The sequence below is a fragment of the Adelges cooleyi genome, unplaced genomic scaffold (assembly GCF_023614345.1).
Source record: "Adelges cooleyi isolate 19-005CV unplaced genomic scaffold, UGA_ACOO_1.1 ACOO_flye_CR_arks_rails_tigmint_CR_PRNA_9, whole genome shotgun sequence".
Lineage (NCBI taxonomy): Eukaryota > Metazoa > Arthropoda > Insecta > Hemiptera > Adelgidae > Adelges > Adelges cooleyi.
This window is the reverse complement of record NW_026096579.1, coordinates 17651458-17670422: the sequence shown is the minus strand read 5'-3', so window position 1 is coordinate 17670422 and position 18965 is coordinate 17651458. Positions and strand designations below refer to the sequence as shown.

General features: G+C 29.5%; 2 protein-coding genes and 1 long non-coding RNA gene across 5 annotated transcripts; 1 reads left to right on the top strand and 2 right to left on the bottom strand.

The window, feature by feature from the left end:
- Positions 1-38: 38 nt before the first annotated feature.
- LOC126847099 (uncharacterized) lies at positions 39-5983 on the bottom strand. 2 transcript variants are annotated; one of them, XR_007686974.1, is made up of 3 exons: positions 5792-5983; positions 928-1121; positions 39-871 (listed from the first exon to the last, which is right to left on the bottom strand). It is a non-coding gene; the product is annotated as an uncharacterized LOC126847099 (long non-coding RNA). The 2 variants fall into 2 exon arrangements; XR_007686975.1 differs by lacking the exon at positions 5792-5983 and adding an exon at positions 2740-2841.
- Positions 5984-9533: 3550 nt separating this feature from the next.
- Positions 9534-12244, bottom strand: LOC126847094 (tectonic-like complex member MKS1). The gene is made up of 8 exons (XM_050587136.1): positions 11952-12244; positions 11661-11865; positions 11069-11283; positions 10755-10959; positions 10547-10685; positions 10277-10405; positions 9955-10202; positions 9534-9896 (listed from the first exon to the last, which is right to left on the bottom strand). The coding sequence occupies exons 1-8, from the start codon at positions 12026-12028 to the stop codon at positions 9657-9659; spliced, it is 1458 nt and encodes a 485-aa protein (XP_050443093.1). The 5' UTR covers positions 12029-12244; the 3' UTR covers positions 9534-9656.
- Positions 12245-12454: 210 nt separating this feature from the next.
- Positions 12455-18925, top strand: LOC126847097 (serine-arginine protein 55). Of its 2 annotated transcripts, none has more exons than XM_050587141.1 (10): positions 12455-12636; positions 14903-15032; positions 15168-15238; positions 15366-15479; positions 15614-15701; positions 17420-17493; positions 17564-17773; positions 17863-17922; positions 17992-18087; positions 18461-18925. In XM_050587141.1, exons 2-10 carry the CDS (start codon positions 14904-14906, stop codon positions 18546-18548), a joined length of 930 nt encoding a protein of 309 aa, XP_050443098.1. In that variant the 5' UTR covers positions 12455-12636; position 14903; the 3' UTR covers positions 18549-18925. The 2 variants fall into 2 exon arrangements, with proteins under 2 accessions (XP_050443098.1, XP_050443097.1); XM_050587140.1 differs by lacking the exon at positions 14903-15032 and adding an exon at positions 14675-14869 and having other exon boundaries at positions 12459-12636.
- The last annotated feature ends 40 nt before the right edge of the window (positions 18926-18965 follow it).

Here is an 18965-nt window from a genome sequence, read left to right as displayed (position 1 = left end):
ATATCTCCAGAAACTAAATTATTAGTACGCCACGGACATAACATTGAACGGCGAAGTAACTCGATACAACCTAATTTTAATAATTGCTGAAGGGTACAATTTTTAATCCGTGACTAGAATGTTTACAAAACATTTATGATGTTTATAATCTTAAATATAACATTGGTCGTCCATCGCTCGATAGATCTTGACTTTAGCTTGCCTAAATCTGCCGATTGCAAGAACACTAGGCAAGTCGAGATTTTTATTTTTATTGATTTAGAAACATGAAAAATACACACACATTTTAATTTTAAAATCGTTTATTTCCTATTTTTAATGTTAACTAAGATGCAGCGAGTACGGTGTACCTTATTTATGAATATGGCCAATTCAATAGAATCGACGATATTTTCCAGCGAACGGTTCAAATGTAAATAAACGGTTTTCTTTTATTTACGTATTTTATGTATGAATTCGGCGGCCACTGTAATAATGACAACACCGAACGCGACACCTGCTAGGACAATGTTGCCGCAGTACCCTTCACTCTTCTGAGCCGTAGGCAAGGTTACTTAGGAAATATTTGTAGGTCGCCGAAAACACTTGGCACCGTCGCAGTTTCATTATAAATATTAGCAGATGGCACTATTAAATTTATAGCGCATGCGTGTACGGTGGAAAAATTAAATCTGAATTACGATATTCATATTATACCGTGTTGTGTACATAATAGAGGTACCCCGTACCACGCCATGTTAAATAATATAACATATTAATATAATATTATTGTATTGTTCTGCCTCGCCAGTTGTCACAGGTTTTGATGTTTGGTCTATCAGTTTATCAGTACTGGTGTTTAATTTAATGGCCGATAGCTGTTGATCTACAACTAACGATAAACGAAAATAATTGTGAATATTATTTTTAGTTATCTTATTTTATTACCTCGCTCGTCATAGACAATACGTACGCACGATGTAAATCGTTAAAAACAATTAATATTGTACTTTGAAACGTGTATTCCTGTTTGGTTCGTACCAAAATCCAATGCGTTTTTAGAATTTTGCTCGCCGGTTCCGAGAACTGGCACTGGATGTTTTGTATGGTGCCTGGATTTTTTTAATTTTTCCAAATTGCTTCTAAAATTTTTAAAAACAATGCATGTTATTTTCAACGTATTATGTTACTTGTGTATTAAATACAAATTAAATCGTTAAATTTATAAACATTGTTTTGTTTATACATTGAGAACTGGTCTCAGTGTTATTATATGACTTTTGTTGAACTTATCTATTTGACGATCGAAATTTACAAATTCTCTTTAACCAATGGGTAGTATTACCAGGGACGTCGCTTATTGTTATCGAATTGTATTCAAGGTCTCGCAACTACTCTAATCTAAGGTCTATTCTAGACCATATCTAATCGTTGTTGATTTAAAAAAAAAATTATTATTACCAGTCAGATGTTTAATAATAATATGCGCGAGTCTTTAAGAAAAAATAGTCAAACGAGCTTGTCTTTATAATAAATACAGACCCTTGATATAAAAAAATTGTTTACCTATGAACATAACTTCTTTTTTTGTTACGAATTGGGAGCTGAGTACGTTATTACGTACGTATTAAATTTATAATGATGTTTTTGTGTGTGAAGGCACGATAACTTTTTTTTCTGTTGACAGATTTACTCGAGTAGCATGTCTATTGATCCGAAATCATAAGCGATCATATTTAATAAATAATATTAAAAATGGACTTGTTTTATTTTATAACTTGTAATATATATTTGTTTTAGGCCGCACTATATACGTAAACAATTATACATTTACAAAATGATGTTCAATATTTATCTAATAAGTGTATTGACAAACCAATAACCATATGTTCTTTGAAAATTGGCATGGTTCTGCAAATGATTTAAGTTATCACCTATCTTATGTATTTTAACTATTGTATATTATATATTTCTATTTTATTTATTTATTATTTCAAACGGAATATACATAATTTACAACATATGAGTAATAAAGGAAAAAGTTTGTCTCCAAAAGCCTGATGCTTATGGAGGAGACAAGAGTTCATATCTTATGTCTTAAATTTATACGTTTTTCTATTTTCAATATTTAGATAATTTACAAATGAGAAATAACAGTATAATATACCAATATTATAAGAACAAATAAAAAAACAAAAATAAGTAGATTGTAATAATTATAAGTAAGTTAGCGTGTTAAGCATACATTTTTCAAAATTTCGACACTCGTAATTTATAGATGACATATTTTTTATATAACTTATATACAATAGTTTCATCACTTTCTTATAACGGAAAACTATACCTACATCTACAAATGTAACTATTTACTATTATAAGACGTATAAAACAACTAAAATGAATAATTTATAGATTTATCAAATAATTAATAAAATAATAAATTAGTCAATTTGAATAATAATTGTGGTTTAAAATCTAGTTGCACAACACATGACTCATATTAATGAACTAGTGTATTCATAGTGTAAATGTTATTATTATCCATTTGTAAGTTATATTTTAGAGCGGCAACGTCGATGTCGCTCTACATCGATCGACAGAGAATACGAACAACGTTAATTGTGGGCCATAAAAAGAAGAGCAAATTTATAGTTAGTGTAATTATAAAACTTATTGGTGAAATAAAGTAGAGGGGCATTGTACTTGCATATTAACGTTAATGGGAAAACAAATTAAATCCATAAGGTTGTAAATAATTACCATTTGTCGTTTAGTGTAACCAAACACAGAAAATTTTCCAAAAACCCGATAACCAAACGCTGAATGCTAATGTGTTCATTAGCAGGTTAAAACTAATTATTTTTGAATAGTTGTCAAAAGTACTACCTAGCTGATATTCGACCTTTCGGGTTTTCAACAAAAGCCAGTCTGGCATCAAACAATCGATGGTTTCAACATTTTTCAATAAGTTTTTATATTATTATTTTTTTTAGTAAATTTCAAATTTTTATGTTTAATAGAACACATTAAAATTAAATCCGTTCGGCACAAATTAGTCAAAAAAGAAAAATACGAAAAGTTTAAACACAAACATCCTATCGCTTTTATATTCTGTACAATAATTTACATATCTGTTCAGTTCAGTTTAAACTTTAGTTTCGCTACTATCTAAAATTATAATGTTTATCGATTCTCGGGTCCTGACGTGCAGTACATATTAATATGTATTTATGAAATCGTTATATTTCGTGTCGCGCATTTCACAGAATGCAGCTCGTAGAACTATTGAAGTAATTGAACTCGGTTAGTTTTAATAAAGCTAATAAATCAACGTTAAAATTCGGTTTGTTGATATTTTATTCACATTATATATTTTTAGTATGATATTGTTATTAATATTGTTGAAATCGGTGGGCGTAACGGACGACATGCCACGTTGCCAATTGTGAATTGTGTAATATGCGAAAACCACGTTTTTGTAATTATGTTTTTTGTACAAATCTATTTCTGTTTAAAAACAAACGTAGTAATCCGCAGAGAGACAAGCTTAGACATTCCCAAAGCAATGCATATGCATTGTCTGTCACTATAATGAAAATCGCAAAATAAAACTTAATTATAATGGATTTAAGTATGTTTTTATTTTTTATGATAAATCGATAGCCTACGTTTTTATTTTTCTCTGCGATTCCCAAAATAATCACTATAGTTAAAATAATACTAATAATGTGTCTTCGCAACAATAGAAGCCATTGAATTATATTTTAGTATAAATATTTATACAAGTGCTATACTTAGACGCTAGTGCGATTAATCTTTGCAAAACTTGAATGGGCTAGGCGGTGTTGTGAAAACTATGAAGGTGATATTAAGTAATTCATTTTTGGCTTCAATAGTTTGTAGTTAAAAAAAATATTACAATTTACATTCAGTTAATTAGACACATATAATATAATATAATACAACTTTAAATTAAAAAATGTATAATATTTTTGACGAAGACGAACTTTTTTCTCCACTATCAACATTTAGTAAATAGGTATGCATAATAATATTTATGGAATAGTTTTTATTGATAATTGATACTTCTCGTTGTTTTATTACACTAATTACAAATTGAACAACGAATAAAGATTAAGATAAAGTCCATGTTTTTCTTTAAACAAGTACGTCATCATAATCGTGTAATTTGACCTTATAATATATTTTAACAAATCATTCGAATGAATGATAACTTTGTGGTCACGATTCACGCACGCACATTATACTTATTCCAATGTAAAGTTTTTTTTTTCATAATTATAATTATTATTATCACCGATTGGTTAAAACGATAGTGTGCTGTTGTAACATTTTGTCTGGATCTCCACTGGCGACAATAATTATTTTAATAATGTATCCGGACTGTTATTGTCAATAAATAATATAATTGATAATTATGACTTATGTTGTATCAAAAACTCATACACAGTAAAAATAATTTTAGTAAGCGATATGTTATTTAAGTTCAGGCCCTTTTTTTTTTTAATTGCTAAATGTTTTGATGTGCAATATCTTCAGTTTAACGCGTTGTGACTCGAACCCTTGATTTCCATAATATTTTTTTAGCGGTAAATAGTAAATAATAATAAAAATGATACATTCTTATCGTTTTTAAGCGTATTAATGATTATCCCGATTGTTGCGCAATATAATTTTAGTTGATTATGGATAGTATGATAAATATTGTACTGTTTTTTCTGTCCATTCGTAGCCTAGTCCAAAAGTTATTACTCATTATTACTCATCATTGTGAATAAAAACGGTCAGAACTCAAAGTACTAGCTTTAAATACAAAAAAAAATAAATACATAACCGCTAGTATCCACCATCAAGTTATAATGGGTATTTGAAATGTATTGATAGTGAAAAAAAAATCTGTTGTCTATTCGCTAAATAAACGATACAGGAAATATCAAGGTCACTGTTCTAAAATGGCGATTTTTTAATAATTAAATTCGCTTTGACGTATTGCATTTTTAAACATGTTTTTCTTAAAAGAAAATATTGAAAATAGCGACTTTTCTGCCCCCCCCCCATGTACTCTTCATGTATAATATATATATATATAAATGGCTAATGTAAGAAATAGATGATTAATATGTCAGTTATGGAAACCAATACACACAACCAATTTCTCCTGAAATTCTATTAAGTAATTAAAAATATTTTTAGAAATGACATAATAATAATGATTTCTTTCACTTTTAAATTAAAAAATGCATAAACATTTGAGTTTTACACAGCAGTCTAGAAAATAAGTTTATATTTTATTCATTTAATAATATAATAAAAACAAAGACTAGTCGATAACCAGTTTTGAAGAATCATAGTTAAAAGCTTTTAGAGTTTGAGTCACCCGCGCTAAACCTCCTGTCATTACTTAAAATTTATTTCAACTTGGAAATAATTATTCAAAACTGGTTAGGTTAGTTTGGGTTGGGTCGACGTGCCGTTATTTTTATTAGAACATTATTTTGAAATGTTTAACATATCGATTGTCGCATTGGAAACCAAAAACTGATCGTCATCTAAACTCAGTTAGGGAGGAGAAATTTTTAAAAATCAATTAGAAATAAAACGGGAAACATGCAAAAAAAAAAAAATAATAATGGAATGTTGTGAATAATTAATGTTTCGACCAATCGCCACCGAATCGATATTGACCGCCAAAGTCCAAAACGACGACTCCCAAAGCATGACAGATTTATGTTACCGTTTTGCTTGCGATAGGGTTAGACAGGCACAGAATACTATGTACCACCATAGAGACCTGTTAAAGTTAATCCCGATTTGCAGATAACGAATTAATGTTAAAGGTAACGAAAAAAAATACAGCCATAATACGTCGGACGGTAAAATACATTTTTAACTATTTTTTTTTTTTCCAACGTTGGTTCTATTTGTACCGTATTGTTGTAAATAACTCGTAATGAAATAGTGACGGCTGCCGACGGGGCTTTGACGCGAGAGAGACAGAGCGATTGTCTAATGGGAAATTTGGGAATGGAAAATAATGCAGTTGAATAGACATTGTAAGCAATGGGCAATGTGGCAACAACGGTACCTCCTCCTCTTCGTCGTCTGCTCACCCCGCAGTCCCCGTACGCACGAGTATTGTACACCGCGCACACGGCCCACGGCAATAACAACAGTCGAACCCTTCGCGCCCCGCCGACGGTGATTTGCATCACCGCTGCCAGTACCACCTCCCTTCGTCGCCACTCACATCTACACGCTACACGGTCACGCCCATTTTTCCCCGTACACGGCACACACACACACTCGAGTGAGCGCGCGCGCGCAGCCTACAGACCCAGTATTTTTTTTTTTTTCAACGTAAAAATATAATACACACAGCGTGGTAAATATTGCCCGGCGAAAAGCGGTCCGGGTCGTCCGGATGAGGTGGTGGAGGCGGCGGCGGGGAATTCCCTCACCCACCGGGAATGCAGTTCAATGACTGCTCACTGCGTGTGTGTGTTGGTCGTGTTGTGTGTACCGTGTATTATTATAGTGGCGGTGGGCCCGGCGCGGCAAGCCCTGAGAACACAGCATAATACGGGTCTATCGACCGACCGCCGCCGCCGAGGCCATGAATTTCGCTAAGGCCAAATTTGTACGGAAATTTGAAATTTGCCATAGATCTCATGATCGTTGTTACTATTAAACTATGAGATTTTTTTTCAGTATCCTTGAAATTGTGCACGTTTCCTACGTTGTCGAACAACATAAAAATAAGTACCTATACACAAAAATAACAGAGCCAGAATTAATCGAGTTTCGAAAGTGTTGGATAATAAGGGTCTTTAGTGGCGTTTTAACAATTTTCTTTTGGGAGTGATATGCAATAAAACACTTTCCCTTCGACTTCCTTATGTAAAGCTTGCTCTTGTGCCCGGACCTAAAAAGGAGAACCGTGATTATTCTTTAAGCATAACTGTTTGTTAACTGGTAACAAAAAATGTGTTTTGTACATGAGAGATTTTCTTTTTTTGTGACATTTCGTCCAAAACTTCTTCAGCAACAAGAAAAGTTTTCTGCTTGACAAATAGATTATTAATAATATATATTTTACAAATAATAAGGCTCTGGGAGGTGATAGATATTATATCTCCTTCTGGTTTTTGTATATACGCCACTAAGGGACTTTTACTAAATTTAAACACATTGACACATATCGTAACAACCATTTAAGTCTGCCAAACGGATTTTCGGTTTTGCAGAACAACCATTTAATTTGATTTCTAGTTTGGCGACAGTATTTCTTCAGCATTCATAATTTTTTTAAACTGCCAACTAAGTTTAAAAAAAACTAATGATATTTTCAAATAATTACTCTTTTCGCTTTAGTATTTATATCAAAACCCAAACCCATAAAAAACCCATCGAGTTCTTTGTAAACCTAAAATCCGTAGTTTTTGCCTTGTTAACCGAAATCCATGCTGATAACTGTTTTACTTTACGACGATGCGACTGGAAATGAACGGCATTTTCCATACAAGAAGCCAAGTCATTATTAATATGATTTTTTATTTTAAGAATTAGCCGATCGAGACTTTACCGTTCATATGACGTATAATGATATGTAATTATCTATACCTATTGCATAATGAAGACTATTAGTTAACTAACAAACGTACCTAATGAACTAGGAACTTTACACGAGTACAATGGGCAATGATTGTTGTATTAAAAGTAGTAATGCCTTACTAGTGACGAGTCAAGACTCGGTCAGTTTTCTTGTACAGTTTTCTCATTTAGTATAGACTTTCTGACTTCAGCCGATTATTATACATGTATGATGGTTATTTGCCATACATTTTTTATATGCATTTCAACGCGCGCAACAACCGACGCGATTTCTGTGAGTTGGAAAAATGTATTAGAAATATAAGAAAACTGGTCGATAAACAACTCTTTATATACAATTATTTCAGTTAACGTTATTAACAAGTTTTACATAATAAATTAATGTAGGAAATATTCCGGAAAACCGAGTCGTTAACACCGTGTCACTTATTGGTCGAAACGGGTTTTGACGACGGTCGTTATAAAATATTATAATGTTATTATTGCTCATTTTGCCAAACGACCTACGCCATCTGTTATTCATTTTTTACTTAAGTTTTTAAGTTTAATTGATACTTTTTAACCGTCGGGTTTTCGGCCTGTCTCTTCTGCTATTGAATACAACAATGTAAAAATAATCAGTAATCGTGATTACACTTTGTAATCATTAAACATTTTATAAAAGTAATCAAAAAAGATTTAGAAAAAAATTGTTTAATCCCACCCTAGGCTTTCTTTAAAATATATTATATATAAGCATATAATTAATACACACTGTTCCACGATGATTTGACATTTGTAATATCTCTAGGAAAAGAATATTTTTTTAATTCTGCTTTTTTCTAAATATTACGTTAGCCAACAAGTGTAGTTTATTTTTTGGAACACAAAAAATCTAAAATCTTGACTGTTGATTTTCGAATTTGCATAATTAATAGTTTGGCTTGAAAAAACATTTTGAGTTTTACTGACGTTCATTAATCATTACTTTTCAATTTTTAAACGACAAAAAAAATTATTTAACTGATATTCTACTCAACTAGGAATATTTTTAGGGGGGCTAAATTTTAGTCAAGGGGGTAAGCCATTGAACTAAAAGAATGATTAGTGTAATCATACCTATTACTCAGAATAACCAGAAGGGAAAGTTAGGCCGGGACTGATAAGTGTCCGACATATTGTTTTTCCGGCAGGTGACCAGTTATAGAAAATTCCCATAGTACCACCGATGTCTGTTTATCTGGTTACACTGTTTATTCAGCGGGTAGAATTCTTTTCAAATTTCTAAACATGTACAGGATGATCTTTTAAATTTAAAATTCATGAGTGGACGTCCCACACTCGTTATTTTTTTCAAAAACCAAATTTTCACATAATACAGACAAAAACATTTACAACATTGTCTGTGCTCTACCATGACATTTTTTTTTTTAAATATTTCAACCAGTTGATGAATAATTAATTAATCAAGAAAGGACTTTTTTAAAAATAATATAGCATAGGTTGATAAACAGTATTGAATAAGCTTAATCAAATGATTAGTTTTTACCTAACCCCACCATTCTTTTTGTCCTAAATTTTAAACATTAAAAAATATTTAATCAAAATTGGTTGGCTAACAGTCATAATTTTTAGTAAATTGTTCTTAATTTAAAAATGTAATAAAGTAAGTTTCAAATTGTGACAGAGCTTTGGAGTTTAAAAGAGATAAAAGTAAAAAAAAAAAGATTTAAAGGAAATTAAAAATATTGTCTAATATTTAACAGTAACAATTTTAAAAAGAAAAACTGTATTTTAAAAAAAAAATACAGTCTTAAGTAACACTGATCACCCTGTATGAAAACATTTATTGAGACTATGATAACATCGACGTCATAATTACATGTCAATGACAAAACATTTTTACGAAAAAGTAATTTTATTAGCAAACAACAATTGTGATCTTTATTTAATAAAATGTTAATTATTTATATAATATAATAATGTAAAAAAAAAACATAAGAAAAATATAATATTTGACTAAAAAGTGACTAGAAAATTTGCTTTGAAAAAATAATATTTTTTTATCATTTGTGAATAGGGCTTAATAATGGTTGGCACGCCAATAACATTCTTTGTCGTGCTCTCTTGAAACTGGCCATTACAGAGTTAACACTATTTACCAAAGCTTGAGCCGAAAGTCCTTCATTTGTAATGGTATTGTCTTTATTACCGTCAACTTTATGACGCTGCTTTAACATACTTATAGTAACACTTAATACACCTCGCGGTTTTGTTTCCATTCCAAATTTGCTTAATATTTTATCCTAAAATAAAAATTGAAACATCAACCAACTAAAATATAGTTATTAATTATGTACTTACATCGAAACAGGAAGGTATACAGGTAGACTCTGCTAATGTAACTGAGCCGCCAATAAAATATCTCCGCAAGTCGTCACAATAATTTCTTGAAACCGGTAACCAGGCGTCTAATTTAACATTTTGATGATATGATTTTGAAGCAGTGTTTTTAGGTATTATGCACGATGTGTATCCTTCTATACGTTCTTTTCCCCAAATATCAATTGAATAAATTTCAAATGTTATAAATGCAAAATTTATATTTTGTTCTAAAATGTAATATTATAATTAAGCGTTACAGAATAATTTTACATTTCATGTAGTGTTTTAATGCGAAAATTACTTTCTAAATCCTTAGGTATAACTATCGTGGCGTTAAATAAATGTGTAAATATTGACGTAAAATTATTATTACTGCGACAGGTATGTGTTGTGCCCTGAAGTGAATCATCACTAGTCGTACATTTCCATGCTAGAAAAAAAATGCATAATTCTTATAACTTTATTAGTATAAATATAAAGTACAAAACAGAAATTGTCTATTTTAATATTTACTAAAATTGTAATCGAGCTTTTTTAAATATAAATAAATTTAATTATTTATGCAAAGTACCTGATGGCACATTAATTTTGTAACGCACAAATAAATTTTCGCCTTCAAATCCTGAAGCCGATATTATTTCCCCGAAAACATTAATCGTATCAAATTCTGGCGTATGGAAATCGTAGTGGTCCATTTTAAATAAATTAAACTAAGAACAAAGAACTCGATGAATATTTGGATGAGTTTTAGTTTCGAAAAATAGATTATAATACATTACTGTATCGGATTGTAATTCTATTGTTTCGGTCGACATATTTTCAATCCAAAATCGATATTCAAAACAGGAATCTTTAACAGTACTTATCGGAAGAATATATCCTGGCGAATTACCGTCGTTGAAATCTGGCATTACTGTTAATATTCGACTGTTAGGATTCCAATAAAATGATGCAAGGACATGGTTGTTTTCTTCACTTTCTGTGCTGTGTAATTAATTGTAAGTAATTAGTAAAAAAAAAAAAATTGTTTTAACTTCTTTCTAATTCCTGCAGAACAGTCAAACATTTAAATAACATTATATTTAACATTTACTTGTTAGTTCCAAGGTCTAAAAGCACATGCATAATTTGGTTCGAATATGGTAATCTATTTTGTAGTTTTAAAATATCAGATGGAGTATAGTCTATAAATTTTTTAATAAAAATGTTATTGTTTTTGTTATTCATTTGTAATTCATTCATTTGCGTAAATGATTTTGTTAGTATGTTATCGCGGTTTGCTATGTCATGTAGTATAACTCGATTACTCTGAAAAACACATAATTTCCATTAAGTAATTACAACATTATTTTTATACTTGTTTTTATAGAAAAATATTTTGTCAGAATTTTGTTAATTCTCTTTATGTATAGTATTATTTTTGAACAAATTTTGGGTATCAGCTCTTGTTATGTTATAACAACATAATCGTTATTGAATTGAAAAAAGATTACATAAATATTGGATTAAAAAAAGGCTAGAAAAAATATCTTAATACAATACTATTTTTACACAAGCAAAACTTGGTTAGAAAATTAGAGCGTGAAATCAATGTAAAGACTATCAAAGTGATGAGAACATTTTTATTCAACCATATTAATGCAAGTCTAGTAATTATAATTATAAATAAAACAATGGTCTCTTACATTTTGATGTATAACATCAGTTAACAAATGACTATCAAGCAGTATTCCTTCAATAGATGAAGATGTTTCTTCCAAGTAATTTTGATCTTGCACGTCTTCAGCTACTTTTTCTTTCCAACTAAATATTTTTTCAATCCTTTTATGTTTCTTATCAATATTTGTATTTTTGTGATGAAACGAAGTACGAGATATTTCTAAGCATATCCTAAATAATTCATAATTTAAATAATGTTTAACATACAAAAAAATTAATGTGACACATGAAATTGGCAATACTTATGTAATGATTACCTTAATTTGAAATGTTCAACAGCGCCTTCACACTTGTAAGTTCCAATATCATAATCAATATCGTCTTTAGTGGCCATATTATTTTTTCTTAAAATGTGTTGTTGATAATTGTTATTCTGTACAATTAAGTATTTGAATATACATAATTAAAATAGTTATGGTGTTATGTTTGTTGTCATTGATATGGTCTTTCTAAAATTTACAATGGGAAATTACTGAAAACTCAAGTGTCAACTGTTATTCGTAATTGTATTTTACATATTTTATTAACAATAATAATAATATTTGTTTTCAAAACGTAATGGATTTCTGATATCACGGTGTTTGTTTATTGTTTATACTGGTTAATATTGATAAGACTTTACCAAAGATGTATTATTTTGCGAACTACGGTCGTGGTTCATAGAAGGAAATCGTAACAAATACATTTTTCTATTCTCCCAGGAATAAACATGTTTCATTATATTTTAACGCGTGCGCATTTCGCTGTGTATTGGAAAGGACGCTTGGTCAGTCGCCATCTTTTTACAATTTAATATTTACCATTTGTATTTTGTTATTACTTTACTTATTAGGTACTTCTCGTGAGTCGTGTGAATTAATGCAATTTTTATATTTATTAACGTTTAGTACATTTGAGTTATTTTGTTCGTAATTTATTTTTCCTGCTAAAGGACTCATTTAGGTATGTTTTTATAGTTATACGCTATTTGTTTGGTTACAATCGGCATTGGTGATTGGTTACATCATGTGCTTCGGATACCGACTCCGAAAATGTTTCTTTATATATTTTGCTTTAGTAAATTATGTACTATTTTTACAGTAATAACTCATATAATAATGTAAAAATGACGTGTATTCGTTTTTAAATCGGCTTCTTCGAGTTGTTGATGAACTTGGTAGAATGACTATTTAGTATATTATAGTAGTGGCACAGGTCTCTACAACTATTAATATCGTATCGTGTACAAAGTTAACACGCTTTTAAAACGCTATATTATATTCCTTGTTATCTTATTTTTAACAATGGTATAAATATTTTGGGGCGGCGATAAGTTCACCAGAACTATATTTATTATAATTTAAAATAAAATACTGGTTTTATAGAATATAAAAAACTAGATTTTCATTAACAATTTTTTTTACTTTTTACTTTCCATGCAATCAAATTAACGTGGTTGTTTGTTATAATCGATCGTTAACTTATATAATTCCACTAAATAATAATCCTGTTTTACTGAAAGTTGAAGCAGAATAAGTTATGTAATGGTCTGAAAAATTGTAGATTTAATTTATAATAATGTATGGGTATATTATTTAGGTTGTCTAACATGTTTGCTAAATATTGTTTCTTTTAATGTATTTTATTAATTAAATATTTAGAGTTACTTTAAGTAATTTAGCAGTGATTCACTAAAAAGTAATTTTTAGTGAAACGTGAGTAATCCTTAAATTATTAATTATATTTGATAAAATAAAATGGGATCGATCATTATTTTTGTGTTTTTTAAATTAATTACAATAGAACATCCGTCGATTTTAGAGTATTATTAACATTTTGAAGACAAATGACGCATCTAACACTTGACTCATTAAAACATTGTCTCTGTTAGATACTACCTACTTGAAATGATAAGATACTATTAAAGTAATTTTAGTTATTGCTTTAGAAAACGTATACTTATTTGTACTAAGGATAAATACGCACAATATATTGTTGTTACATTATATTCAACAATACTCAATAATTTGCCTACTTTGTCAATGACATGATTATTTATTATATGAGTTATACTGTAAGTTGTTAATGCTATATAGATTATATCATTGTTCCTTGCTCTGCCAATTTTTGTTATATCATACACAATTGTCCTATGATAAAACACTTCTTCTGTGATCCTTTGAATCTTTAATATCCGTCAGCGACACCAATTGATTTTTATGCAATTTATTTTAACAAATATGTGCTTAGGTTCCTTCATTATTATTCCTTTAGGTTTTTTTTTATATTTAAATTGAAATAAAACTAAAAATGAAAAAATTATTTATTGAGTTCTAAAAAAAGTATGTTAGGTTATACTGGGAAAAATTGTTAGGGTATTATCACATTCTTATAAAAGATTACAAGACCCGGCAGTATAACATTAAACACAAGGACTAAAGGGAGAATGACTCGGATATGAACTTTTATAGACTACAAGCTTATAGAAGCTTATAGCTTTTTTGTTATTTATTATGAAATTGTTTGTAAGATTGATTAAACGAGAGGCAAATATTCTAAATACGCTATGGGGACCCAGCTAATTTGTTAACTATTAATTGTGATAAAATTTAATTTAAATATATGATAATATTTCTACCGAACCCATTCATATTAAAAAACGAAATGTAAATTTGAATTATAATTACTATTATTTTACTTGTTTAATATTTGATAGAATAGATTTCCAACTATATGTTTGATAGTAATTCATTAAATAATTAAAAATAATAAATTATCGGGTCAGTAGTTTTTGTTTACCGTAATAACTATGTAAGTAAATAATACATTTCATTAAATTTGCATGAGTAAATTTATAAAAAAAATTAATATATATTTTTTTGTTCATCTTGTAGACAACATCCTATTCCTTTTACTTAAAAAAAAAAAAAAAATTATTAACATATTACTTGCCTAAATACAATTTATAATATGTTGTCTTGCCTACGGTGGTTGTTACCAGGATCTGGATTAGCCTATCCAGTATAGAAGTACTATCTAAGCATTTGGTCACTGATCTAAGGTCAGAATGAGTAATGGCACTAGGGTGTTCGTTGGTGGCCTGTCTCATCGCGTACGCGAAAGGGATCTTGAAAGGTTTTTCCAGAAAATTGGCAGAGTGAAGGACATTGCTATGAAGAATGGATATGCTTTTGTGGTAAGTGTAAAATATTATTAAATTTATTTTCAGCATGGGGAGTGGTTCAAGAGTTTATATTGGTCATTTGCCTCATGGAGTGCGAGAAAGAGATGTTGAAAGGTTTTTCAGGGGATTTGGCCGTATAAAAGAGATATTGTTAAAAAATGGCTATGGATTTGTTGTAAGTAAAATAGGTGTAAGAATTAATAAATTATAAAACAGGTCAGCTATATATATTTGAATATTTTATTACACTAAATATGTACACTACATTGTTTTATACTTTTAATTTTGTTAACTATATAATTTCTGATAGGAATTTGACGATTACCGTGATGCAGATGATGCAGTCTATGAATTAAATGGTCGTGAACTAAATGGTGAAAGGTATAATTATACAATTTTAATATTATAAAAGTAGTAATGAATTACTTAAATATGTATTTTATTCTTGTTTCATCAACTCGCAATTTTATTCCAACTTAAACCTAATTAATAAAATTTGTAATTTCAGAGTATCAGTAGAACGTGCTCGTGGAACACCAAGAGGTAGTGATGTTTGGCGTGGATCAGGACGTGGTGGTGATTTACCGCCACCTCCACCGAGAAGACCTCGACGAGATGCTAGGTATGTGTATTGTTCGTAATTTTATTTGAACTCGTTAACATTTAATGTTAAATAAGTATGATAAAATAATATTTTATTACTTAGAAAAATTATGTATTTATGTATGGTTTTTTTTTTTTTTTTTTTAAACTAAGGGATGATAGAAATGATAGGTATGGACCTCCCACAAGAACAAATTACAGATTAATTGTTGAAAATTTATCCAGTCGTGTTAGCTGGCAGGTAAGAATGTGTGGTTATACGTTAATTTTTTTATATTACTTTTATTTATAATTAATTTTATTTAGTGTTCAGGTATCATATTTAAAATACTTTTTTATTTCTCCATATTTTGTTCTATTCGGAGATAAATATTGATGATTGATTTCTATCACTTGTGGTTTGTTTTTGTGAAGTGCTGATAAAAAAAACATACCATCTATAATAATGTCTGAGGATTAACCAGCAATGTGTAATGGTTTAAAATTTTATGTTTAATTGGCGATCTATTAAGATTAATATTTCAGAATCCCCTAATATATTTTGTACATTTATACATATACAGGTGTCCCACAAAGATTTGAAAAATGAAATAACTTTTATTCTGGTGAACATTTGTAAGATTGTTTTTATACTAATATTCTATAATTAATTTATACTAATATTCTATAATTAATTTATACTCATTTGGGCTTTAAACGCTATTTTATAGCTGTTATTTATTTACTTTTTTTTTTTTAATACAAGATATTGCAGTAGTATAATGTGCGCAAATAAAAAAAACTAAATGAATTACTCTACCACACTTAACCTTCTGTTTTAAAATTTTAACCTTTAATAATTTAAAAAGCAAATTATTCTTAATAGAATGGGCTGTTAAATTAAAAAAAAAAAAAAATGTATACAAGTAAAACAGTTAAGTGTCATAAATAAATATTTATAGCACAAATGAGTATAAATTATTTAAACATTTTTGTTTTAAATATTCACTAAATCAAAAGTTGTTCAAATCTGCTTAGGACACCCTATGTATATATTGTGTTTTTCTCTAATTGACTGAGCTAATAATATATTAATGTAATTTGAAATTAAATTTATATAACAATATAAACAGTTCAAAAATATTTTCAAATTAATATTAAATTAGTATTCTTTTAGTAAATGGTTAAAGTTTTGGGATGAGTTTTAAACCATGAATGTGTGAATAAAAAGACGGAAATAAAACAAATTTATATATTTAAAAAAAAAAAAAATGTAATATTATTTTTCTAAAGAGAGCCACCACAATGTGTTGGGTTCGATTGATGTCCATACCAATGACATAAAACGCTTGATCGTTGGCCAATAAGATAAGAGTGGTATTATCTGGTACATAAGCCGATACCACGCAATCACAGTACGATATCACACATTCCAAACCGGGCCTAGGATGATCGGCCCAACCACACAAAAGGTGTTCCCAACAAAACGAGCCGATCAGCTGCCCACTTTGGTTTACCCCCCATTCATGTCGCCCCACACATGGTCCGAGACCGAGTCGCTTTTCAATACCATTTCAAGTGTTCAAGAGGTATGTATTTAAAATAATAACATAAACAATGTTTGGTATTTGTTAGGCTTTACTAAAATAAATAATCAAACAAAATTGCGTGGAAAATAAATTATTAAAACTATAATATAACGAGTGAATGAAGGAGTTTGACGAAGCAGTAATGGCAATTTGGTATCGACCATCAAAACACCAAGGCACATACATGACTATCAAATAATCAGCATTTTATCAATCGACAAAACCTATTGTGTGTACACTTCGGTATCATCTTCAGTACATTAACAGCAAAAATGCGCTATCCCGTCATGGGTTGTTTTTTTTCAAGTCTGAGAGCAATCTTGTATTAAGACAAACATAAATTGTGTGAAAATTATTTTACTTTAATTATTAAAATTAAAATGTTCTTTAGGACTTGAAGGACTTCATGCGCCAAGCTGGAGAAGTAACTTATGCCGATGCACATAAACAACGCAAGAATGAAGGGTAATAATAAAAATATGACTATGAAAATTGAACACAACCCATTCATTTGTGTATGTATTTTTACTTTCAGTGTTGTCGAGTTTGCATCCTATTCGGATCTCAAAACTGCACTTGATAAGTTGGATGATACAGAGTTAAATGGCCGTCGAATAAGACTTGTAGAAGACAGGAGCAGTAGTCGTGGGCGTGGTGGCGGTGGTAATGGTAGGCGTAGCCGTAGTCCCTCGAGTTCACGTTCTCGTTCCAGCTCTAGGTCTCGTTCACGCCGCCGTCGTACAAGGTAAATATGATATATTTTAATATGTAAATTTCTATTATTGAAATAATGTTAAATTTTGAGCTAATAAACGTATGAATTTATGTTTCTAGGAGTCGATCACGTAGCCATTCCAAGTCAAAATCCGGATCGCGTTCAAAATCTCCTTACAAGTAGGTTTTTTCGTTACGGAGATTATTATAAGAATTTATTATTTAATCCTTTTTGTTTATTAATTTTAGGTCTCCAGCCCATTCCAAATCACGATCCCGTTCACCTTCTATAGACAAAAAGAGATCCCAATCGCGTTCACAATCAATTTCAAATAAGCGTATTAAGTAAGTTTTAATTAAAATGTATTGTTTTTAACTTTTGACAAAACCCCAATTATAAATTTTAACATGTAAGCAGTCGAATCTTTAAAAATCTCGTAGGTGCCTGAACTGCATTATTTACATTGCCAATTAATTTCTGTAATAATAAAGTACTCTATAGTCTTTAAGTAACAAAAGTCGTGTCGACAACTGCATACGCCGTGAGCGCTTGGAGTTTAATCTTATTTAGAGATCCATTACTAAAACTTAGGTTATCCATTATTATTATGATTTGTGCTAAGTATGTACAATTGTTTATTTTTTTAATGGTTAACTATTATTTAAAAATTATGCTTAAAATTCGATACTAATATTGATGTAATATTGATTTTTACAGACGTGATTCACGTTCTCCTGATGACAAATCGCGTTCACCATCCAGAGAGAAAAATGGTGATGCCAGCCCGCAATCTGGAGATGATTAGAGATTTAATTGTATCCTGAACTTATATATTTTTTTTTATTATGACATTCAACTTTTTTTCTATCCAGTTTAACTTAATGTTCACTTATAGTTTAACCATTTGACTAGGTTATATATTTATGTTCAATGCCGTAGATAGTACCTATTATCGATTATACAGAACATTTTATATTGTATAAATAATAATAATAATATTAAAAGAAAACCTCGGTGAACGTGTACGATACTTCTATCATTTATAAGTGTAAAGGAAAATGTTTCTACTGTCTATTCTTTATATAATATTATTATTATTACTATAAGTTCAATGATAATCACCTTTGGGCTATTTAATTTGTATGGACTGTGTATTGATTATATACTTAAAATTGAGAAACATTGTGTGTGTTTTTGTATTGGATAATTAGTGGAATTCCCT